This window comes from Dipteris shenzhenensis, chromosome 1 (assembly GCF_047967505.1).
Source record: "Dipteris shenzhenensis isolate YYH24624 ecotype China chromosome 1, Dip_SZ_1.0, whole genome shotgun sequence".
In the NCBI taxonomy this organism is placed as follows: Eukaryota; Viridiplantae; Streptophyta; class Polypodiopsida; order Gleicheniales; family Dipteridaceae; genus Dipteris; species Dipteris shenzhenensis.
Genome location: NC_141596.1, coordinates 43,037,767 through 43,059,831, shown reverse-complemented (window position 1 = coordinate 43,059,831; position 22,065 = coordinate 43,037,767). Strand labels below are relative to the sequence as shown.

Below are 22,065 nucleotides of genomic sequence, written 5' to 3'. Positions count from 1 at the left end.
GTGATTTTGTTGTAAGCATAGTACTTCTATAAAGGGGTCGACTGTTGATTTTCAAAGGAAGAAGTTAGACCATGCTCAATGGACTTACTCAACATGTGAGACAGAGTTGTATGCTATGATTTATGCATCAAAGAAATGGATAGGATTTCTATGGTGCTAAGTTTGAGATCAGATTTATCAAGAAAGTATCAATGGATTTGCAATCAGCACTACTAGAGAATAAAGGAAGAAAAGCCATATTCGTTTAATTAATGCAGAAATTTATGTTCAATTGACATATCAGAAGGGGAAATTTAAAGTGATAGCAGATTCCCTAAGCCAAACTCCAAGTTCTACTCAATTCCAAAATAATTTCCTAGAGTCCCTGAAAGGAAAATGTGAGCATGGTACTTAGTTTTCTACAATATAGAAGATGGAACCAAAGAGTTAAGGAGCTTTGATTGAGGAGTCACATGGTAATGGTGGCACACCACAAGTTGGTAATAAAGGGCTCAAGTGGAAGATATATAATATTGATAATGGGTACTCTATAGAGGTAGAGTACATGTCCCAAATAATGATGATATTAGGCTCCAAAGTCTTGTGTTTCATGATAGTCCTAGTGTAGGGTATCTAGGAATACACAAGACATGCACTTCTGAAAATATAATTATTTTGGACTGGAATAAATAAGGACATCCAAGATTATGTATTGAAGTGCCAAAAATGTTAGATCAATAAAGCTAAACGTCTTAAGGTAGGCAATCTGCTACATCCTTTGGAAATTCTGTCTTACAATTTAGAAAGTATCTCCTGGGACTTTAGGGTTGGATTATCTAGAACATAGAGAGGGCATGACTCTGTGTGCATAGTCGTGGATCCATTGACCAAGATGGCTCAATTTATCCTAATCAATGAAGAGGCTAAAACTCTTGAATTAGCAAATCTATTTGTGGAACATATTTATAGAGATTGTATGGGCTACTAGCCTAGTAGTGTTAGTGACCAAATAGAAAATTTAACATTCATTTTTGGAGGGCTATTTTTAGGAGATTAGAAACTACCTTTAATATGAGAAATGGACCCTCTATAGTGTGGTGATCAAACTAAAAGGTTCAATCAAGTCATTGAGGATATGCTTGGGGCATATATGTGTAAAGGCAAATGAATTCGGAATGGTATTTACCCATATTAGAATTTGCATATAATAATGCCAAACATTTAACAATAGGTTTCAATCCATTCATAATGATGTGTGGATTTCAACATAGAGCCTCAATTGCAGTGGTTTTTGAAAAAAAAAGGTTCAAGTAAAACAAATTCTTAAGTTAGCCAAGGATAGCATTACTAAGTCTCAAAAAATAGATAAAGATGCTACCATATAAATTTAGAATTTGAAGAAAAGGATAAAGTCTATCTTCAAAGTTCTAGAATCTTTAGAAATACTAAATGCCCAAAGTTCTCCTAGGTTTTTATGGACCACTCCTAATACTTAAGATTGGAAAGCTTATTTTCAAATTAGTTTTACCATAAGTATGTAGAGTACATCTATCATAAGAAGAGTCAAAGGAATTTAGGCAATGAAAATAATCTCATTAGAAATGAAGTTCTAGTTGAACTCATCAAGCCTCCATCTTTACCACATGAGCCAAGAAAAGTTTAGATAGGGGAGAAAAAAGAACAATACATACAATATATATCAAAGAATATCTAGTGAAGTGGAAGGATAGACTTGAGGAGATTTCAACATGGGAAAGGGTAAGAAAGGCTTTAGAGGAGGTATCCCAATTTTATTTTCAAGGATGTAAGCATTTGTAAGGGGAAGGTAATGTTATGTCAACCATAATGTTGGAATCCTATGGCTTGGTTATGGAAAGATAGAAAGCCAAGAGGGCCTGATAGTGTCTAAGAGGTGGAGCAATAAAGGATGGTCTACCATCAAATGAAAAGGGCTAGGTCTTAGCGTAAAATCTAGGCCTAGGCATTAATGAAGGGATGCAATTGTTGAGGTCAAAGAGAGAAAGACTCTCGCATGTGGACATCTCGCATCCACTAGAAGTTCCATAAGTGACACTAGGCATGGGGCATGATTATAGAGGGAAGCCAAAAGAGAAAGAAAAGACACTTCATGGTTTAGGAATCCACAAGCTAGGTGGGTTTCAAACGTGAAGACCTCTACATTTTTTGTGATCCTAACATGTTGGAACTAGATTTCATATGTACCTAGCCTTTTAGATGGAGTATCACCTATCCATGTTTCTCAACTATTCATTGCAATATTCTCTATAAGAGGCTTGTACACCACAATGGTGCTTCTTATTGAATTCTTATGATGTTTTTGGTGCTCACTCCTAGAGGACTACCCATAGTTTTATTAGAGGTGCTCCCATATAGAGGTTTACTTCAACTAATAGTGGTTCTCCCAATTGGAGGCTCACCCAACTTGATACTTGTGGTGCTCTCTGAAATAGGCTTACCCAAACTCTTCTTTGAATGAATACCCATGTCTATATTAATGCTCACACTAATTAAGGCATACCCTTTGGAATCACTTAAAATGCTTACTTCTATGCTAGAAGGCTTACTTTCAAATATACTGGAAACTTTGATTGATTGGATAAAAATGAATAATGTTGAAGAATTCACTTTCCAGATATTTGCCAAAACTTCCTTTTTTCCAAATTGCATGGACTTGTGCTAACTTTCATTGATGCTTTCACCTATTGATGATTGATTTTGATGCTTTCACCTATTGATGATTGATTTTGTCACATGTGTGCAAGAACCAAAGATGTTGACATAATTGTCTTTTTTTGGATGACATCTTCCTCTTTTGATTTAGGATTTCTTGGTGCAAATTTTAATCTTTTGGATAACTTTATTAAGCTTGATTTTCGTACCTATTGATGTTGTTGCAAACATTGTTCTACGTTTGAAATGTCACCTTCAAGATTGTTGATTTAATTTCCACAAAATCTTTCAATTGTCCTTTTTTTGTTGATGAAGATGCATAATATGCAGATGTTGAAATCCTTTACAATAAAATCACTTGAGTTATCTTAACGATCCTTAATTGCCTTGCTATCATTCTGATTCGCCAAAAATTGAGCATGACCAATGATTCAATTTGTTGATACCCCTCGAGCTTCATAAATCCTGAAAAAATTGACTTGTCAATGAAAATGGTTCACTAAAATGTTGCCTTTATTTGAAGATGTTCGAATAAAATGGCAATTTGTCACTTTGAGTTTGGACATCGAATAAAGATACCAGAAGAGGAATGCCAGTACTTGAGCATGGTTTGAATAGATTGGATTCCAAGAAACACAGTTCGTGTGACCAAAACTATCACCATGAAAACGCTCTTTAGTTTTTAAATCTACTCAAACATGGTTTGAATAAATCCTTTCATTTTGACAAGATGTTGTTGAAGAACTTCATTTAAAAGAACTTGTGTTCGAGAAGGGCCTTTGAGATATTGAACGATGTACTTTACTGGTAGAAAACTTTTGATATCTGAAGAGGGGACAGGCTGAGCGGGAGAGGAGAGAGGGGGGTAGAGGAGAGGGAGGTAGAGGCCGAGGGGTAGAGGCGAGGGGTAGGGAGCGGGTAGAGGAGAGAGTGTAGAGGCGGGGGGTAGGGAGCGAGGTAGAGGGACGGCTGAGTCAAGGAGCGGGGGTAGGGAGCGGGGTAGAGGGAGTGGGGTAGCAGGGAAGGGGGAGCAGGCTGAGAGGGAGAGGATTATGCAACTTTCATCAAGCAATTTTGGAAAAATCAGAAGCTAGTCAAGACGACAAAATCAACTTTGAAGACCTTTCAAGTGTAATCGAGCAGCAAATCGAAAACTAAGAAAAAGCCTAAAATCAACACAAAGGAGCACAATGGTGGAAAGCCCGTTTGCCCAAAAATGGCCTAGACCATATTAATACTAGACAAATTTGGTGAAGCCTTGACCTACTATAGCATAACAGATGGTCTAATGAGCAACAAGAAGCAAAGACCAACAAGCCAAAGTAGCCTAGCTACCGAGCATTTTTTGTGTCGAGAGGAATATATCGCTTTGACACTAATATGCCTTTGTCTACTAAAAGAACTCTTTACATTTATTATTTCTTTGGCATACAAGCTTGAAAAAAAGACCATTGCGTACATTCACTAAGATATCACCCTATTTCCACCTCCTTTATTTCATTTTGGGCATATAACTAGTAATTTTAGCTCACGTGGTGGTGTGCGCATGAGTAGGGACCCCTAACGTTCCCAAAAATAAAATCATTAATTAGCTCGAGAGGATGGCATGATTAATGTGAGGCGAGACGGCCAAAATACATCGAATCAACCGGAAGCTTCTAACCGCCTTCGTGTCTTCTATATAAACACCTCCTTATTTCAACTAATGTGATCCACACACACCGTGCCTGCAGAATAATCCACACGACAGGCATGTGCCTGCATGCAAGCACCCCCTTCTCTCCTTCTCTCCCCCCTCCTCGCCCTCTCCCTCTCTCTCTCTTTCTCTCTCACACAAAACACTAATAACAAAAAGCAATAAGAAGACAATATAACCTTTGTAAGCTGTAGATTCCAGGAAGACAGCTTATTCATACCATAAATTATAAGGCACAAGAGACGTGTTCAAGACCTGCAAACAGCAAATCTCTTCATCATTGGCAGTTGATTCAGACCTGCGTTCTCCATAATGTACACTGCTCTCATTAAATTGCTGTTAACAATGATGCCTTGTAGATCCTCATCTATCCACAATTCCAGGCAACTGTAATTGTACACACATCTTACTCTCTGTATCTAGGGTCAAAAGGCAATGGCGATCACCAAAAGGCAAAATATCATGGCATTCCACCCTCAAACCAGGGAAGCATACTACCTACTTTTTCAGCCAATATCACCAGCAACATCATTAGCACCCACCATTGGAAGAGGATCATTATAAACTCCTTTCTCATAACAGAGGTGAAGACATTCACTCTCTTTAGATAGCAAGCGCCCAACAAAAGAATCCAATTATTTAACCAACTAATGACTAACCAATATCAACTGCAAAATCATTAGCACCCAGCAGTGGAAGTTGATCATTTTATAAACTTCGGAAGACAATCACTCTCTCTGAAACCATTGTAAAAGTACACTGTAATTGCAAGATAGCAAGAGCCCAAACAAAGAAACCCGATGTGTTTGTGTGTTTAGCTGCGAGAGGAGAGATCATGCAATTCAAAATTAGGCAACTGCTCAAAAACACTTTGTTGTGTGTGTGTTGGCCGCGGCCGCGGGAAGGGGGGGGGGGGGGGGGGGGGGGGGGGCGACAATGGAAATCAAATTAGGCAACTGCAATCATCAACAAATACCCTATCCTCAAGGTTTAGGAAATTTTGAAAAGTAAATGCAATAAGTAACCACAACTCTACATTCACCAATGAGATTAGGATGACGTGCTGTTGTTTGTCTCCCTTTGACAAAACCCCTATATTGACTGCCTAGTAAGATGACTTTGGAAATAAGTAAACATGCTACCACACCTTCAATAGATAAAGAACCGAGGCTGCGCATCATAAGCTTTGCCCCTTCAAAACAGGGACATTTGTTAATTCAAAAAACCAGATACATGAAGGTTGACAGGGTCTGTCCACAATTTTTTTACAACAGGAAAACTTAAACAACGTGAGCATAAAAGTACAAGAGTGTCACATCATCCTACTATGAGAAGAAGCCACAACCCTACTCTCGATCCACATTGAAAGAGCTGACATTCTGTGATGTAGCCACCACCAGTGGTGCATCTGGCGAGTTTGAAGTGTAGCTATCATGCATGAACTTGCTGTCCACTATAGACTCTTCTTTTGGAATGATTCTGTAGCAATAGCAGCTCTTTAAACCCTGTGAGACCTTATAGCATCCATGATTGCTCTCCTTCACTCGCCGAAAATTCCAGACCACAGTGAAATTTCCCACTGTGGCTACAAGATGCCGCTCCTGCTTATCGCTTTCCGTAATCTGCATAAAGACCAGATGTTTACAATCATGTAAAATCTAATGAAAGAGAGTGCCTAAAGATAAAACATGCAAAATCCTCATAAAAAGTGCCCAGGCGTACTTAAAAGTATGAATTTAATAGCCTGAAGCAAGGTTTCTGAATAAACCAATGTGTGATCGTGCACGATAACCGTTGACAACATAGCAAGATCTACAAGAAGTCAAACCATACTAAAAGCATGATATCTAAAAGAAGAGAAACGAAGTTTCTGAACAAGAGCAGAAAGATCAAAGCCTCTTGTGCCAAGCTTCCCAAATACGGAGCAATCTAAAAAACATATGCAAGAAAGAATTGTGCATCACAGTGGTGACTCTGACAGCAGGACAGCTGATGGTCTGTAGCATAAGCCTTAACAAAACAGTAGAAAAAATCTCTACCTACAAAGCAAAGTGCACACGATGCCATTAGGAAGGGCCCTAAAAGTGAATTAGAACTTCAGGTTGTCATACCAGACCTTTATAACCCAAATAAAGGATAGACAAATTCGTGGCTCCATATCCAGTAAGTTCACTGGTCTCCTGCTGTTCGCTGATGTGACATGGATCCATCGAATACAAAAAGATAAATGACAGAACCAAGTATCATGTACGAGCACAGCAATATGCACAAATTCATCCTCCAAAAAGAAAACAAATAGTGCAGTTCCAACCTCATGACAATATACCTTTGTAAGACTAGGATAAGTCCAACCTCATGACAATAACCCACAACCTTGAACTCCACACAAGCTATTATGACATCCCCACCTAGTGTAACTATATTTATGCTCTCATGCATTAAACCATATTATAAACCCGTCCATACTGAGTTTCTCGCAGAACTCCAGAAAGGCTACTACTGATCACCATCTTCAAACAAAATTTCAGTGCGTTAACATGAAGTCGCAGAGGCAGCTTAAGAATCCTAGCAGAACCAGTATCTGCCCTATGGAATGAAAAACTTACCCAAGAGAACTGACCATTCTGAAATTTATAGTTCTTGCCAGCGAGATGTGCATCGAGTGGACTCAATTTCAGTAGCCTTGGAGCTGCAATATTGCTGCCCATTCTGCCAGTAAAGCCGGTCTTCATCTTTCCATCCTTATCTCTGAAGACCGCACTGATGAGGATCATGTAAGAATCGGTGGTGCCTAGAATCCACTTTCCATCGTAAGTGACATCAACGTGAGTGATAGGAGAACCCAAACCAGGAAAAGCCGTCTTGGCCATCCTCATGGAGGTTGTCCCATATAGGCGTATTTTCCCATCTTTAGAACCAACAACACAACATCCATCCCCAGTAGTGGCAAAACACCGGAAATTTGTCCCTCGAGAGAACTGGTGACCCTCTGCCCAATCTAACACGGGGCTAGAAATCTGCTGCACCATTCCATGGCGATCCCTCATGTCCCATCTGCACAGCCTGTTATCATCCAGACCAAGGAAAGTAGACCCTGACGGATCAAGCTGAGCACTTTTACTCTCATTTGTAACATCCCTCATCGTTATAGGAGTTCCATCCTTCTCGAATTTCCACTGGGCTACAATCTTGCCTGTTCCAATGTCGAGCTGATGCACCCCGGTGGCCTGCGGTGTGCCCTGCCCCGGACTCAAGACCATCAGATTGCTTTCCCCTTTCATAAGCATGGCCTTCTTGGGAGTCGATGATCCATCTCCTGCCCCAAATTCCTTGCCAAACGCAACAGAAACCCCCTTTCCATGGACTCCGGACGGCAAATTTCTCACCGCCTCAATGCCTTTGGCGCTGACCAGAAAGCTATGATCCATTGCGCCCATTGTAAGGCTCTGTATGTACCCTGTGGAGGGTTCTACGAAAGCCTCTTTCAGCGGCCTGGCTGGTGGCACATCCAAAGTGTCTTCTGCATCTTCCCAAATAGAATCATCAGCTTCTTCTGGCTTCGCCCATCCCATGAAATCTTTCCCAAACACCTTGATCTTGTTCTCCTCGGTGGCTTCCAGCATGTAAGTGTTCTCGAACAGACAGTTTCTGTACTCAGTAGTAAATTCCCTGTAGTCCGCTGGACTGGAAAACTTGAGCGCCCAGACTCCGAAATTCACAAAATCAGCCCGCAGCTGCTCGTCGAAAAACTTCATTTGCAGCTTTTCATCCACCCGAGCCCGGACCTTCGACCCGACGAGAAGTAGCCAGCTCTTCCAACCCCTATTCCCGCTCTGTCGCCAGCTGTCCTCCTCTCCACTGTCGTCGTCTTCATCATCATCTCCCTCTCTCGCAAATTCCCATGGAATGATTTTGTCCGCCACAATCCACTGAGCCTTAGGCGTATTCCCGCCTAAATGACGGTACAGCTTTGCCTTCTGGGGTCCCTGGGCTCCTTTCTTGCCATGCAAAGAGAGGTCTCCCAGTTTGGACTCGAGCACATCGGCCCTCCGATCGGCGCCATCTTGCGAGCTAGCACCGGCAGAATGGAAGCTCTGGGAGTTGGATTTGGAGGAGGAAGCACTGGAGGGTTGCTCGTCTTCTTCCGCTTCGGACTCGGAATCGTCAAGGTTTCCCTCACGGCTATGGGAAGCACCCATATCGCCGCTGCTGCAGAAAGCTTCGAAAACCAAATGAAGTACTGTTGATCGCAAATTTCTGCGTCGCGTGTGGCTGCAAAGCCGATGAGTTGTGAAGGTGCGTCCTCGCGATGGACGGTTTCGCGAGGGAGACAATGAAAAGGCCCCTTCTTTTTTCTTTTCTCTTTAGTTTATTAATAGCTTGCTTAGGAAGAGAAGCGGCACAGATGCTTGCGTGGGCTCCACGGCAATGCACACGTGTGATATGATTTTAGGCGGTTGTGCATTTCACAAAACTTCACCTCTCCATGCAAATAGTGGGAAATGACACTCCACACAAACGGGTATTTTCGTTGGCAGACCTTCCTCGCCCAAGGTGCATAATTATGAAGAAACAATTCATGCAAAACAATGGAGAAAAATTGATTTAAGAGAAGTGGTTGATTTTCAATAGAGCAAATTTCAATGTTTAAAAGTAATACCTGCAAAAATAAACAGCAGGGCCACCATCCAACCCTGCACCCGACACTACAAAAATAGAGTCCTTACATACTAAGAAAACAAAATCAGCATCGTGATGGAAAACAGAGTCCTTACATAGAATATGCAGGCATCGACACAAATCCCGTTTCACAGCCATAAACTCCAATGGGATTGAACGCTTCATTAAAAAAACGGTGTAATCACACTGTATTGGTTGTTGCACAGTCAAGAAGGGTGATCGGCTGTAGCAAAGCCAAAATGGGCGATCCCATAATTTTGCAAACAGGAACCAGCTGGTGGTTCATCGCCAAAAGAGGTAGATCGCATCAAGCCAGGCAACAGAACATTTGTGAATGCAGGCTATCTAATTAGACTCTGCTCCTTTCCTTTTAGATTGTCTGGTTGCCGCAAATGCATGCAATTGTGGGTCTAACATGGCTATGGCAAAACTCAATGGATTCTCCATCTCGATCTAGGAATGTCCTTATGGGCACTTGCGAATATCTGCTATTTCCCCCGATACCCTCCTATTGTCACTGCTCTTTGTTGCTTGTAGCAGGATGGAGTGACAACACACTACTCAAGTGTAGAAATTTGTATCCTGCTTTTGTGCGCACTATTTACAAATCGTTCAAGGCATTCAAGCACCCACTTTCGATGTATGTTCAGGTGGCCTATACACACACGCATGGTATTCTTTGTAAGGCTGTTTGGAGCTCCAATGTCTTCAAATTGCTATCTTGTGATGAATGTACGCTAGTTTTGCCGTTTTCACTGGATACCGTTTGGCATTTCATTGGATATTTCATTGGATCCTACGCAATGACAGTAGAGACAATCCATCCGACACTATAACAGTACAACCTCATTTGTTCAACACCCACAGCTTTGCCCCATTGTCCCCTTCCTCATCTCCTATGTTCTCTCGGTTGCCCTCAACAATGCCACAAGGTTATGAAGTCGAGGATCCTACTAAGGTCAACCAACCTTTGGAGGTAATCCAAGAGCAAGTAAAAGTGTCAACTTCTTAAACATTCAGATATGCGACTTGCACACACTCCCTTTCGAAAGGGTGCAAAGAGAGGCAGAAATGTTCTTTAGGGTGACTCTATTTAGAGCAAGCAAAGCTCAAAGAAGAAAGTTAGGGCGAAGAAAAAGACGAATGACATTGATGGTGTCGATGATGAAAATGATACCTAGGGAGGGAAAGCTACAATGTGGAAGGATTATTGGGTTCATAGCTTGATTCACAAGTGTGGTGGGCTAAATGATGAGTTCAACAAGCCACAAAAACAGGGGATGGATCTCTGGAGCAAAATTGCAAACAAGTTAGCAACTACATACTTTGACTTCGACAAGGAGAGCGAAGCATGTCAGAAGAAGTGGGCCCGTGTCTATGACCAGTATAAAGCAAACAAACTTAATAATTCCATTTCAAGAAATGATGTCCAAAGAACATGCAAGTGGTATGATTTTGTGGACGAGTACATGCATGCCCGTGCACATGTTACCCTGTATAGTCATGCCTCGGCCACTGGTGATGGGATCTAGACCGATGACTCAGCCAATATCTGGCTCACCAAAGGAAGGCAACTCCTCCATCCCTTTATAGCAGAGTGCACTCAAAATACCCCCAAGCACACACAGTCGAGGTGGAAGAAAGGACGCACAAATGGATGAGTTCATCTCCCACGTAACATAGAATGGGCCTGGGATTCTAGCTCATCTTGAACGATCTACAGAGAGAAGGGAGGTAGTAGGGGCTCACAGGGAAGCTACAAAAAAGAGAAGATTGGACATCTTAGAGACTCTTACATCTGCATTGGCTCATTTTTTGGGTCATGCCTCTCATAATTGATGCATTTTTCTTGCTGCCTACATGCAGTAAAGTCTTTGATGATGTTCTTAAATCTTATTAAGTAAAGTCTTTGATGATGTTCTTAAATCTTATTACCTGCAAGCAATGATGACTTCGACCATGTTTGGTCTTATGTCCTACTTTTAATGGTGTTTTATGTTATGTCTCTTTTTATGGTTGTAAAGATTGAAATAGTAAAGAATTCTTAAAGCCTAAAATGAATTCTTAAGGTAGTTAACTCTAAGACTTTCATGAATTATTGTGTACTTTTTATGGTTGTTAAGTTTAAGACCTTATGTCAAGGTTCTATGGTTGTCATGATGATAATTTAGTGTAATGAATTCTTATTAATTGCATCTACTGAATTCTTTATGGCTGCATTTGTATTGAATGTGTCTCCTTTTATGCGATGCATGTTATGTCTCTTTTTATGGATGCATGTTATGTATCTTTTTATGTTTGTTAAGATCGAATCTTTTCATGGATGCATGTATTGATGTTTTCTTGACTGCATGTGTCTCCACTTTCTAGGTGAAAGATTAATGGCGTTAACGAAGGAGGTGGTTGTGGTTTGTGCTACCCTTTGCATAGTATTGATTGCAATGTTGGAGGAGTCCACATATGGCATTGACAACTAGGAGGCAGAGCATGTATTGAACTCGTGGTTGGATCAACTGCATGAAATTGCAAGGCTTCTACAATTTGTGGGTAAGCTCCCATTTCACAATTTCCATGTACGATAAATTCTCATTTCCATTGTTCCTTGGAGAGCCAAAGAATAGTGGTGGGAAATTAAGCTCCTCGCTATGCTTGTCTTGAAATAGTCCTAATGGCCTTTGATTCTCACAAGGGGCCATGAAGTGGATTGTTGTCTCATAATCTAGAACTTGCTCGGTAGAAATTAAATTGTGCACCAAAGTGTCAGTCTCTACTTCCATTCTTTCTTCACAATCCATTTGTTCTTGTATCTCTTGTTATTGACTTAACACATCCTGGTGGTTGTACCATTCATTGTCTAAAATAACATTGTTGCTTTTATAAAAAGGAGTGCCTATCAATTTCTTTATTGCAAACATCAAAAGCAAGGGTCGAATATGCCCAATCATGTAAGAAGGTTTGTATTGCATTTTCTTTTTATTCCCAATCAACATATTGGCATCTTCATCCATAAAGCGCAGTAATATATTTTGTACTTTAGAGGTGTCTGCCATAACATTGACTATGCTACCTTTCACACCAAGTTGTCCATCGAAACTTAGTTCCCTTATTTGTGTGAAAGCTATTCTTCAGGACACCAATATTTCCTCTATTTCATTTAACATGGCAACATCTAGTTTTTCATGATTTGTTTGTATTGGTTAGGTGCGAAATATTTGGGCATCTTATTGTCGCTAATGGCCTATCGACAATCCTTGTAAACAGAAAATGATCTTGTTTGGAACACACTATTGGAAGTTCCTCAACATTCTTGAATCCACATGAATGTTTCTTTTTTCAAGAAGAATGTTTGCTTCTTAAAAAGCAAACGCTCACATGAGAAGCATTCAAAAGATGGAGTGTCCTGAATGGCTTCTAGATATTTAAGAATGCAATTTAATGGTTTGCCAAACAAAGTAGAGTATTCATTCTTATCTAATTTCTCATCAACAACAATGGACCCTTTTCTTTTTCGGCCTCTTCCACCTTTTCCTTTGCAATTTGTGTTTCACATGGAAGGGAATTGAACGTCCCGTAACGATTTGAATTAGGTATTTGTTGTGTTGTAGTATTTTCCTCACAAATATTCTTTCTTATATCTCTCACTTTTTGAATAACTGTATTTAAGGACATGTCAATGGAAGGAAACTGTGGGGGTTAAAGGTCACTGTGCTTTTACCCCGGTTATGTACAATACTCAAACACATATATAAATAAATGAAAAAGAAGATTAGGGTGTTCTGCATCCACCAAAAAACTTGTGTGGCTCTCTATTTCTCTCTCTCCCTCTTCCGTTCTACTTCCGTTGAGAGCACTCTCAATTGGTATCAGAGCCCGGATGATCTAGCTGAGCGTGCGTGAATGCCTGGAAGCTCAGCAGCTCTGTGGGAGGAAGGAGAAGCTCTGTGAGAAGCTTTGTGGGTGATTTTACTTGCATCCGAGTGCGCAGAGACCTTGAAGAAACCTTTGGAAAAGTCACTTTGGTTTTGCGAAGTGGTTTTGAGAGCCTGTTAAGTGTTTTCAAAGAAAAAGTCATTTTTCGTTCGATAACAGAGACTCCGTATTGACTTGTAGAGGCAACCATGGCCTGCTTTTGGTATCAATTTCATTTCAGGAGCTTGGAAACACCTTCATATAGTACATGCACATGAGTCAACTGTATCTTTTGATACTTTGAGCTTTGAGTTTTGGTGATATTTCACTCTATTGTGGCATACACATTTGGGTGCACCTAGTATTTGGTGTGATTCTCTCTTGCAGGCACTAGCATTTGGTATTTTTGCTTTATTTGCATCATGGCATCCTCTTCCATGTCTAAAAAGGAGTTTTTCAGCATTAAAAAGTTTGATGGAACAAACTTTTCTTTGTGGAAAGAACAGATAAGGATGTGCTTATTCAAAAGAAGCAGATAAAACCCTTGCAAGGGATTGTAGCTAAGCCTGCAACTATGTCCACAGATAAATGGAATGAGTTGGATGCATTGGCAAATTCTACCATTAGACTTCATCTTGGGAAGATAGTTTATTTCACAGTAGTCACTAAAAAGACTACGGAAGCTTTATGGAAAAAGCTATGTGCTACATATTAGAAAGAGACTGCCTCAAACAAAGTCTATCTCATGAAGAGATTGTTTGAGCTGCACATGAAGGAGGGAGTATCCATAGCTTTGCACTTAAATGAATTTAATATCATTTTCAGTCAACTTCAAGCTCAAAAGCTGAATCTCAATGCGAAAATGAGGGCAATATTTCTCTTATGCTCATTACCATCCTCATGGGATACTTTCCGTACTGCTATCAGTAACTTTGCACCTAGTGGAGTATTGAACTTTGATGATGTGGTTGGTAGCTTGTTGGCCAAGGAGATTAGATGGAAGTCAATGGAAGGCAACAAGCAGGATGCAGCCTTAAATGTGCAAAGGGGCAGATCACAGTCCAAGGGGAAGTTTCAAGAAAGAGGAAAGTCCTGTAGCAAGTCCAAGGCACGGAACATTGTGTGTCACTATTGTGGCAAGAAGGACCACATGAAAAAGGATTGCTACAAGCTTAAAAGAGAGCAAAAGGATAAGAAAAAGAATGCAAATTGGGGTGCAAATCAGAAGGAAGAGAGTCCAAGGGAGGACAAAGGAAAAGTGAAGATCGAGGAGATCAATGCAGTCACACATGATAGTGACAATGACATTCTCTTCATGTCTAGTTTATCTGCAAAGTTGCTTACCAATTCAGATGATGCATATTCCCAAGATTGGATTTTGGATTCTGGTGCTTCATTCCATGTTACCCCCCATAGGGAATGGTTCTCCACTTATGACAATGGAAAGACAAGTTGTGTGCATCTTGGAAATGACTATGCATGTGACATAGTGGGAGTAGGTGACATAAAGTTTTCTTTTGCAAATGGGTCTGCATTTATTTTGAAAAATGTGAGACATGTGCCTAAGTTGACCAAGAGTCTCATTTCAATGGGTCAGCTTGATGATGCCGGTTTTCATACCACCTTTGGTTCTGGGAGTTGGAAAATTCAGAAGGGCTCTATGCTTTTGGCCAGGGGTGCCAACTGTGGGACTTTGTATCACTTACATGTATCAGGGGTGTTTGATCATGTTGTTGCAATAACCGAGCAACCAAGCACTTCTTTATGGCATTGCCAGTTGGGTCATATGAGCCAAAATAAGATGAAACTCTTATGCCGTTTGGGATATGTACCGCATTTAAGTTTCTCTGATTTTGAATTTTGTGAGCACTGTATCTATGGGAAGCAGACTAAATCAGCCCATAAAAGAAGGGGAAAGAAAGAGTTTGAAAAGCTTGATTTGGTGCATTCAGACGTATGTGGTCCCATGCCTACACAGTCATTAGGCGGGGCTGAATACTATGTGACATTCATTGATGATGCAACTAGGAAAGTGTGGGCTTATGCTATAGCTCGAAAGAGTGATGTGTTCCACGTATTTCAGAAATGGCTGGCCTTGGTTGAGAATTAGTCAGATAGAACACTTAAATGCCTATGAACTGACAATGGTGGAGAGTATCTCTCTCATGACTTTCAGCATTTCGCTAATACACATGGGATTAAGAGAGAGCTCACATCCCCTTGTACTCCAAAGCAAAATCCAGTCGCAGAAAAGATAAACCGTACCATTCAAGAAAGGTTGCAATGCATGCTTTCCAATGCAAGTCTTTCTGGTGGTTTTTGGGCTGAGGCAATGAAGACTGCAGTGCACATGATCAATAGATCACCTAGTAAGAGTTTGGATGGTGGTATTCATGAAGAGGCATGGAGTGGCAAGAAGCCCTCTTACTCTCATTTGCGTATATTTGGGTGTGAGGCATATGCACATGTGCCAAAAGAGCTTCGAAAGAAGCTAGATCCTAAGTCTAGGAAATGCATCTTTCTGGGTTATGGTGAAAGTGGAGAGATGGGCTATTGTCTTTGGGATCCAGAAGCAAAGAAGATCATACGTATCCATGATGTAGCCTTCAATGAGAAGAAGATGCATAAGGCACCCATGAGGGATGTGAAAATGAGAAGAATCACTTTCCAAGACGTGAATCCACCTACATATGTTGATAGACAGCAAGTTGTCCATGCACCAAATGTGCAAGAAATGGTACCACCAAGTACTCCCACAGGTATACAATCAAGGGTAGATGATGGATCATCTATTGGTGGAAATGATGAGCCAAATGTGGCTGATATGCAGGTGGGACAGCAAGCTGAAATGTCCTTAAGAAGATCATCTAGAGTGTCTAGACCACCTGATAGGTTTGTTCCAGGGGTAGACTATGTGATGCTTACTGATTGCAGGGAGTCTTCTTGCTACAGAGAGGCTATGATGCGCGAGGATCAATGCAAGTGGGAGTATGCTATGCAATCAAAGATGAGTTCACTTATGAAGAATAAGACTTGGGACTTGGTTTCTTTGCCACATGGAAAGAAAGCATTGCCATGTAAATGGGTCTACAAGATGAAGGTCACAGGTGAAGATGTGCCTAGGTACAAGGCCCGTTTGGTTGCTAAAGGGTTCAAGCAAGAGAAGGGTGTGGACTTTGATGAGATATTCTCTCTGGTTGTAAAGATGATCACACTTAGATGCATGCTTGGACTAGTGGCATCAGAGGATATGGAGCTTATGCAAATGGATGTCAAGACAGCTTTCTTGCATGGGGATCTGCATGAGGAAATTTACATGGTGCAATCAGAAGGCCTTGAAAAAAAGGGCAAAGAGCATTTAGTTTGCATGCTAAAGAAGAGTCTCTATGGTCTTAACCAAGCGCCTAGAGAATGGTATCAAAATTTTGATGCTTTCATTCGGTCCCAGGGTTTTAGAAGGAGTGAAATTGATCATTTCTTAGATCTCATGTGAATAGATTTTTGTACGTGGGAGTTCTAGGATCTCTTTGGTGAGTTCCTTAGATCTCTTGTGATGAATGGGCTTGTTTTTGTGTCTATGAAATTTGTTTGTGGGAGTTCTAAGATCTCCTTGTTGAGTTTCTTAGATCTCATGTGAATAGATTTTTATACATGGGAGTTTTAGGATCTCTTTGGTGAGTTCCTTAGATCTCTTGTGATAAATGAGCTTGTTTTGTGTTTATGAAATTTGTTTGTGGGAGTTCTAAGATCTCCTTGTTGAGTTTCTTAGATCTCATGTGAATAGATTTTTGTATGTGGAAGTTCTAGGATCTCTTTGGTGAGTTCCTTAGATCTCTTGTGATAAATGGGCTTGTTTTTGTGTCTATGAAATTTGTTTGTGGGAGTTCTAAGATCTCCTTGTTGAGTTTCTTAGATCTCATGTGAATAGATTTTTGTACATGGGAGTTCTAGGATCTCTTGCAATAAATGGGCTTGTTTTTGTGTCTAGGAAATTTGTTTGTGGGAGTTCTAGGATCTCCTTGTTGAGTTTCTTAGATCTCATGTGAATAAATTTTTTTATGTGGGAGTTTAGGATCTCCTTGTTGAGTTTCTTAGATCTCTTGTGAGAAATGGGCTTGTTTTCGTGTCTATGAAATTATTAAATTAGTTTGTGGAAGTCTTAAGATCTCCTTGTTGAGTTCCTTAGATCTCTTGTGGGAATTTTTGTATGTGGGAGTTTTAGGATCTTCTCATTGAGTTCCCTAGACCTCATGTGAGAAATATTATTTTATTGTGTTTGTATTCTCACACTTTCTTTAAATGAATATGTAATATTCTTTCAATAGAATGTGAAAGAATACAAAGAGTTGTAAAGTGTACGACTTAAAAGTTTTAAAAGTTATTAGAAGAGTTGTCTCATTCTTACACTTTCTTTTGAATGAATATTTAATATTCTTTCGATAGAATGTGAATTATTTTAAAAGAGTGTGATTGAATGACAATTAATATATTGCATGCTTGAACGTGTTTTTCAAAGGATATGTGTTGTTTTTTATAAAATGTGTATTGCAATATGTTTCTATTGTATACTCAAATTAGTTTTTTTTACATTTTCTTTTTGGCAACTTCAAAAGCATGGTGCGTGGCAAGATTTGGTCATACGTGACAGAGATACGAAAAGTACATGCCTCGGTCTCTTTCTTACGATGTAAATATTATAGTGTAAATATTATGGACACCAGTGTGGGTGCATTGATGGAAGGGAGGTCGAGGCAGCTCCTTTGCCTTTGTAACCTCACCACGCATTCTTGATGTACGTGACCGTGGCATCTACAGCAAGACCCTCCACTTTGTGTCACATGAGTTTATGTCTCGATCTATTTGACCGAGGCATCGTCAACCCTCCATCGCTAAGTGGTACAAATACTAGTCTATAGACTCTACTGTGAAAACATCTGGAAATCGATCATGCAAGGTCCTCCCTCCATGCTCTGCCATTGTCCTCACCAAATTTTGTACACCACTTTCACCATTTTGGAAAGTTGTCTCAATGATGTCCTGATTGACATTCATTAAGAAGTGTACATTCTCGTTTTTTAGCACCTTCCTCTAAGACTTTGTGAGATCAGGTTATTGACACTTTGCCTTTGTAACCTCACCACGCATTCTTGATGTAAATGACCCTGGCATCTACAGCAAGACCCTCCACTTTGTGTCACATGAGTTTATGTCTCGATCTATTTGACTGAGGCATCGTCAGCCCTCCATCGCTAAGTGGTACAAATACTAGTCTATAGACTCTACTGTGAAAACATCTGGAAATCGATCACGCAAGGTCCTCCCTCCATGCTCTACCATTGTCCTCACCAAATTTTGTACACCACTTTCACCATTTTGGAAAGCTGTCTCAATGATGTCCTGATTGACATTCATTAAGAAGTGTACATTCTCATTTTTTAGCACCTTCCTCTGAGACTTTGTGAGATCAGGTTGTTGACACTTCCTCTTCTCACCGGCGTGAGCCATCTCATATGCAGTAAGCTGCAACACAAAATTCAAAAAAGAATTCAGTGCCAGGTGCAATAAGAAAATCAATGCAAGCAGTCTAAGAAATGCAAGCAGTCTAAGAACTTTAGGTATAACCTCTCAACTCAAACTCAAGCCTCAAATCATGTAACATACTATAGAAAATCAAAACACAAAAAATGACCTAGGTATAACCTAATCGTGGACTTCACCATCTAACACTAGGCTTCAACTGCAACACGCAACTATCAAGGGACAATTGAGTGCCAGACTAAGTGTCTAAAAGCACATCACATGATTTCTAACTTAGGCTGCAACACACAATTCTCCAGGGACAGTTGAGTGCTAGACTAAGTGTCTAAGATGACGTCGCATGATATCTAACTTAGACTGCAACACACAACTATCAAGGGACACTTGAGTGCCAGACTAAGTACTTGAAAACATCTCTAAACTTAGACTGTAACACACAACTCTCAAGGGAGAGATGAGTGCCATAATAAGCATCTATGAAAACATCACTAAGCTTGGACTGTAACACACAACTCTCTTAAGAGAGATGAGTGCTAGCCGAAGAGTTCCTACAAACAAACATTTTTATACAAACTGAGACTGCAACACACAACTCTCTTAAGAGAGAGGAGTGCCAATCTCAAGTAAAAGATAATCATTTATATTATAATTAAAATTGCAACACATGACAAAAATAGACTGCAACACACTCTCACAAGAGAGATGAGTGCCAACCTATCTACACACTTAAATACAATAAAAAATAAATATTAAACAATTTAAAAACACTGCAACACACAACTCTCCTAAGAGAGATGAGTGCCAGAGTCTTAAACAAAACAATAGAGAGAGATACATTGATTACTAACGAAAGACTATAACAAAATTAAGGTGCAGTCAGGTACCTATGACGAGAGCTGGTAGGTATGGAAGTAAGCAAGAGGTAGCAGGTAGGCAACCAAGAGGTGGCAGGCAGGCAAGCAGGTGGCTCAAGAATACAGCTGAATGTATTTGTACGAATACCAAAAATAACAATTGTTTCAAATTTATACTATGTTTATTCGTATGAATAACATCGTTTATTCGTACGAATAAATTAGGAAAAATCGTTGGATTCATTTTAATTCGGGAAAATTGCGATTTTTTGCATTTTTTCGAATTGAAAAAAAAAATCGAGCGAATTAATGCAACTTAGCATCAGATAGCTTTATTCAAGCTCAGGTTTTGCAATAATAAAGCACATAACCATTCCAAACATATTTGTTAGGAAATGACCCTCTACTTTCTTGCTGAAAAGCTAGGACATAAGGTATTGGGTATTCTTCTCAAGGAGTTGTATGAATAAAGAGGATAGCTAGAGAACCTTGTCCCCAATGGCATCTTTCAAATGACTTTGATTTTTGCTCCGTCAGTTGTGGTAATCACACACCTTTGATCTTGGGAATTTTCAGCAGGGTTGTGTTCTTGTCACATGCCATACAAAACAACTTATCAAGCTATCTAAAGATTTTTGGCCTCCTTGAAAATATTATATATCTTTGAAAGTAATATCTTTTGGTGTTGTCAAATGATAATGGCATATAAATTTAAAGTGAAGATAAGAGATGTATTGAAAAGCTGTCATTTGTTCACAATTTTGAACATTATTTTTTTATTTTTGGAAAATGTTAGGGAGGTTGAAACTATAAGACAGTTTTTGCTTTTGTTTTAGTGATGAGAGTAGACTATTTTACTTAGAAACTTAGCTAATGGACGATGAAAAGTGGCAAAACTGGCATATTATGCTGATTAAGTCAGTAGACATTTTATATTGGCAAAACTAGCATTTTTTTCTCTTGTTTGCAGTCAGTAGACAGATGAATCTGGCAATACTGGCATTTTAATAAAAAATTAATAACATTTTTTGTGTATGAAGTTCTCTTAAAATTTGTTGAAATTGTAAGTTTTTAATCTGGAATGCTACTTTCATAGTTGTGCAAGTATTTAGTAGAGGATTTAAATTTGAGTTTTTTTTGCACGAAGATTTCTATTAAGATGATGTATTTGCTTACTGTTATAGTTGCAAAGTAGTGTCTACCAACAACTAATTTTTGATGTCATATGCATCGTAGTTCACTTCAATCATGATGGACATTGTGGTTTATGTGCCCTTTTAAAAGGACACCCTTTCTAAAATTTATTGTTGTTTCTATGGCAAATCAATTCTCTCTTAAGGAAAAAGATGATGCTTGTTGACCAGTGAAGTCCTCTCCTATCACCAGTCACAATACTAGCCTCTCCTTATTACATGGTGTAGCCTCCCTTCTTGTAGCTTCTCCTCCTCCATTTGTGAAAGGATCTCCTACCTATAGGCAGTTTATCAAAAGGTCTTCCCCCGTTAAGTTAGCCCCATCAAGGATAAGAAATCCAAGATAGGGCCAAGACCCTCAACTTTGGACGTGAAAGTTCAAACCCTGTTTGTCATGTAGACCCCTTGCCATTAACCCCACCAGGGTCACCTCAAAACTGGAATGACGATGAAAAGCCAACCCCAATACTGCCTCCTCATAATAATCCCTTGTGTGTCCAAGACATAGACTTATGTCTTAAGAATGGAGTGTTTGAAGGCAAGGTACTCCAATAAGTATGGCACCTTTATGTTGCAGAATGTCTCATACCCAAAATCTTTTAAAGTTGACTTGGTAGATAGAAAGGGCATTGGATGCATAACTCTATAAATTGATGAGGTTCACTATATTGATTTTATTAAGACTTGGAATGTAGGGATTGCGTCCGTGTGTTCAACTTTTCTGTTTGTGTGAAGAATGTGAGGAATGATGGAGGGACATCAAATTATACCTTAACATTTGATCCCTCTACTCGCCTTCAAAGGATTCCATACTTTGTGGTAGAGCCCTAGTTTCTCCCTAAACATTCTATCTTCAAACACAAGGAAACTTGTAAGGACCTCATCAACAAAGGTGAGGGTAATCAATTTCCATTGGCAACATTGGCTCTGACTATTATCAAGTTGGGAACCTCCTTCAAGTAAAGGGATGGCCTTATAATAGGTGATGGTGCGCTGGCTGATGATCTTATTACTGTAAGTGGTTTATTATATGTACAATTTTTTTTGCAATATTTGAAGTTATACTTACTTTTTTATCTAACTTCACCTTTGATACCTTCTCTAGCTTACTTTTTGGAGTAATAGAAGGTCAAACTACTTAAAGGTAACAAACCATTTCAAGTCTTTTGGTGAATGTCAGTTCATATTAAGAAATACACAACCTATCAAGAGGGATACACAACCTATCACTCTTAGCATGCTGGATGCTATAATAATTGCCCCAATTAAAGATCTAGATCTCTCAAGTAAGCTGTTAAGAGTGTTTCTTATACATATTCAACAAATTGGTTATGGTAACCACGTATATAGATTTAGACGAGGTCTTCAAAAATTTTACATTGCCTTTCTGTCTAATATACTTTTAGATGGCCTTTCTGTCTAATATATTTAGAAGAGGTCTTTAAGAAATTTTACATTGCCTTTTTGTCTAATATATTTTAGAAATCTAATCAAAGTTTTTTAGAATATATGGTATACTGGACTT

General features: G+C 39.6%; 1 protein-coding gene across 1 annotated transcript; it reads right to left on the bottom strand.

Annotated features, from left to right (window-relative positions):
- Positions 1 to 5,511: 5,511 nt before the first annotated feature.
- LOC147905885 (protein CYPRO4-like) lies at positions 5,512 to 8,699 on the bottom strand. The gene is made up of 2 exons (XM_087375222.1): positions 6,973 to 8,699; positions 5,512 to 5,988 (listed from the first exon to the last, which is right to left on the bottom strand). Exons 1-2 carry the CDS (start codon positions 8,563 to 8,565, stop codon positions 5,713 to 5,715), a joined length of 1,869 nt encoding a protein of 622 aa, XP_087231348.1. The 5' UTR covers positions 8,566 to 8,699; the 3' UTR covers positions 5,512 to 5,712.
- Positions 8,700 to 22,065: the final 13,366 nt, after the last annotated feature.

What these genes read in the sequence shown, in the direction of transcription:
- LOC147905885 (XM_087375222.1), bottom strand. Translation starts at nt 8,565, where the DNA reads ATGGGTGCTTCCCATAGCCGTGAGGGAAACCTTGACGATTCCGAGTCC. An exon ending in AGAATGGTCAGTTCTCTTGG is followed by an intron (nt 5,989 to 6,972) that starts GTAAGTTTTTCA and finishes GTCTTTATGCAG; the next exon opens with ATTACGGAAAGCGATAAGCA.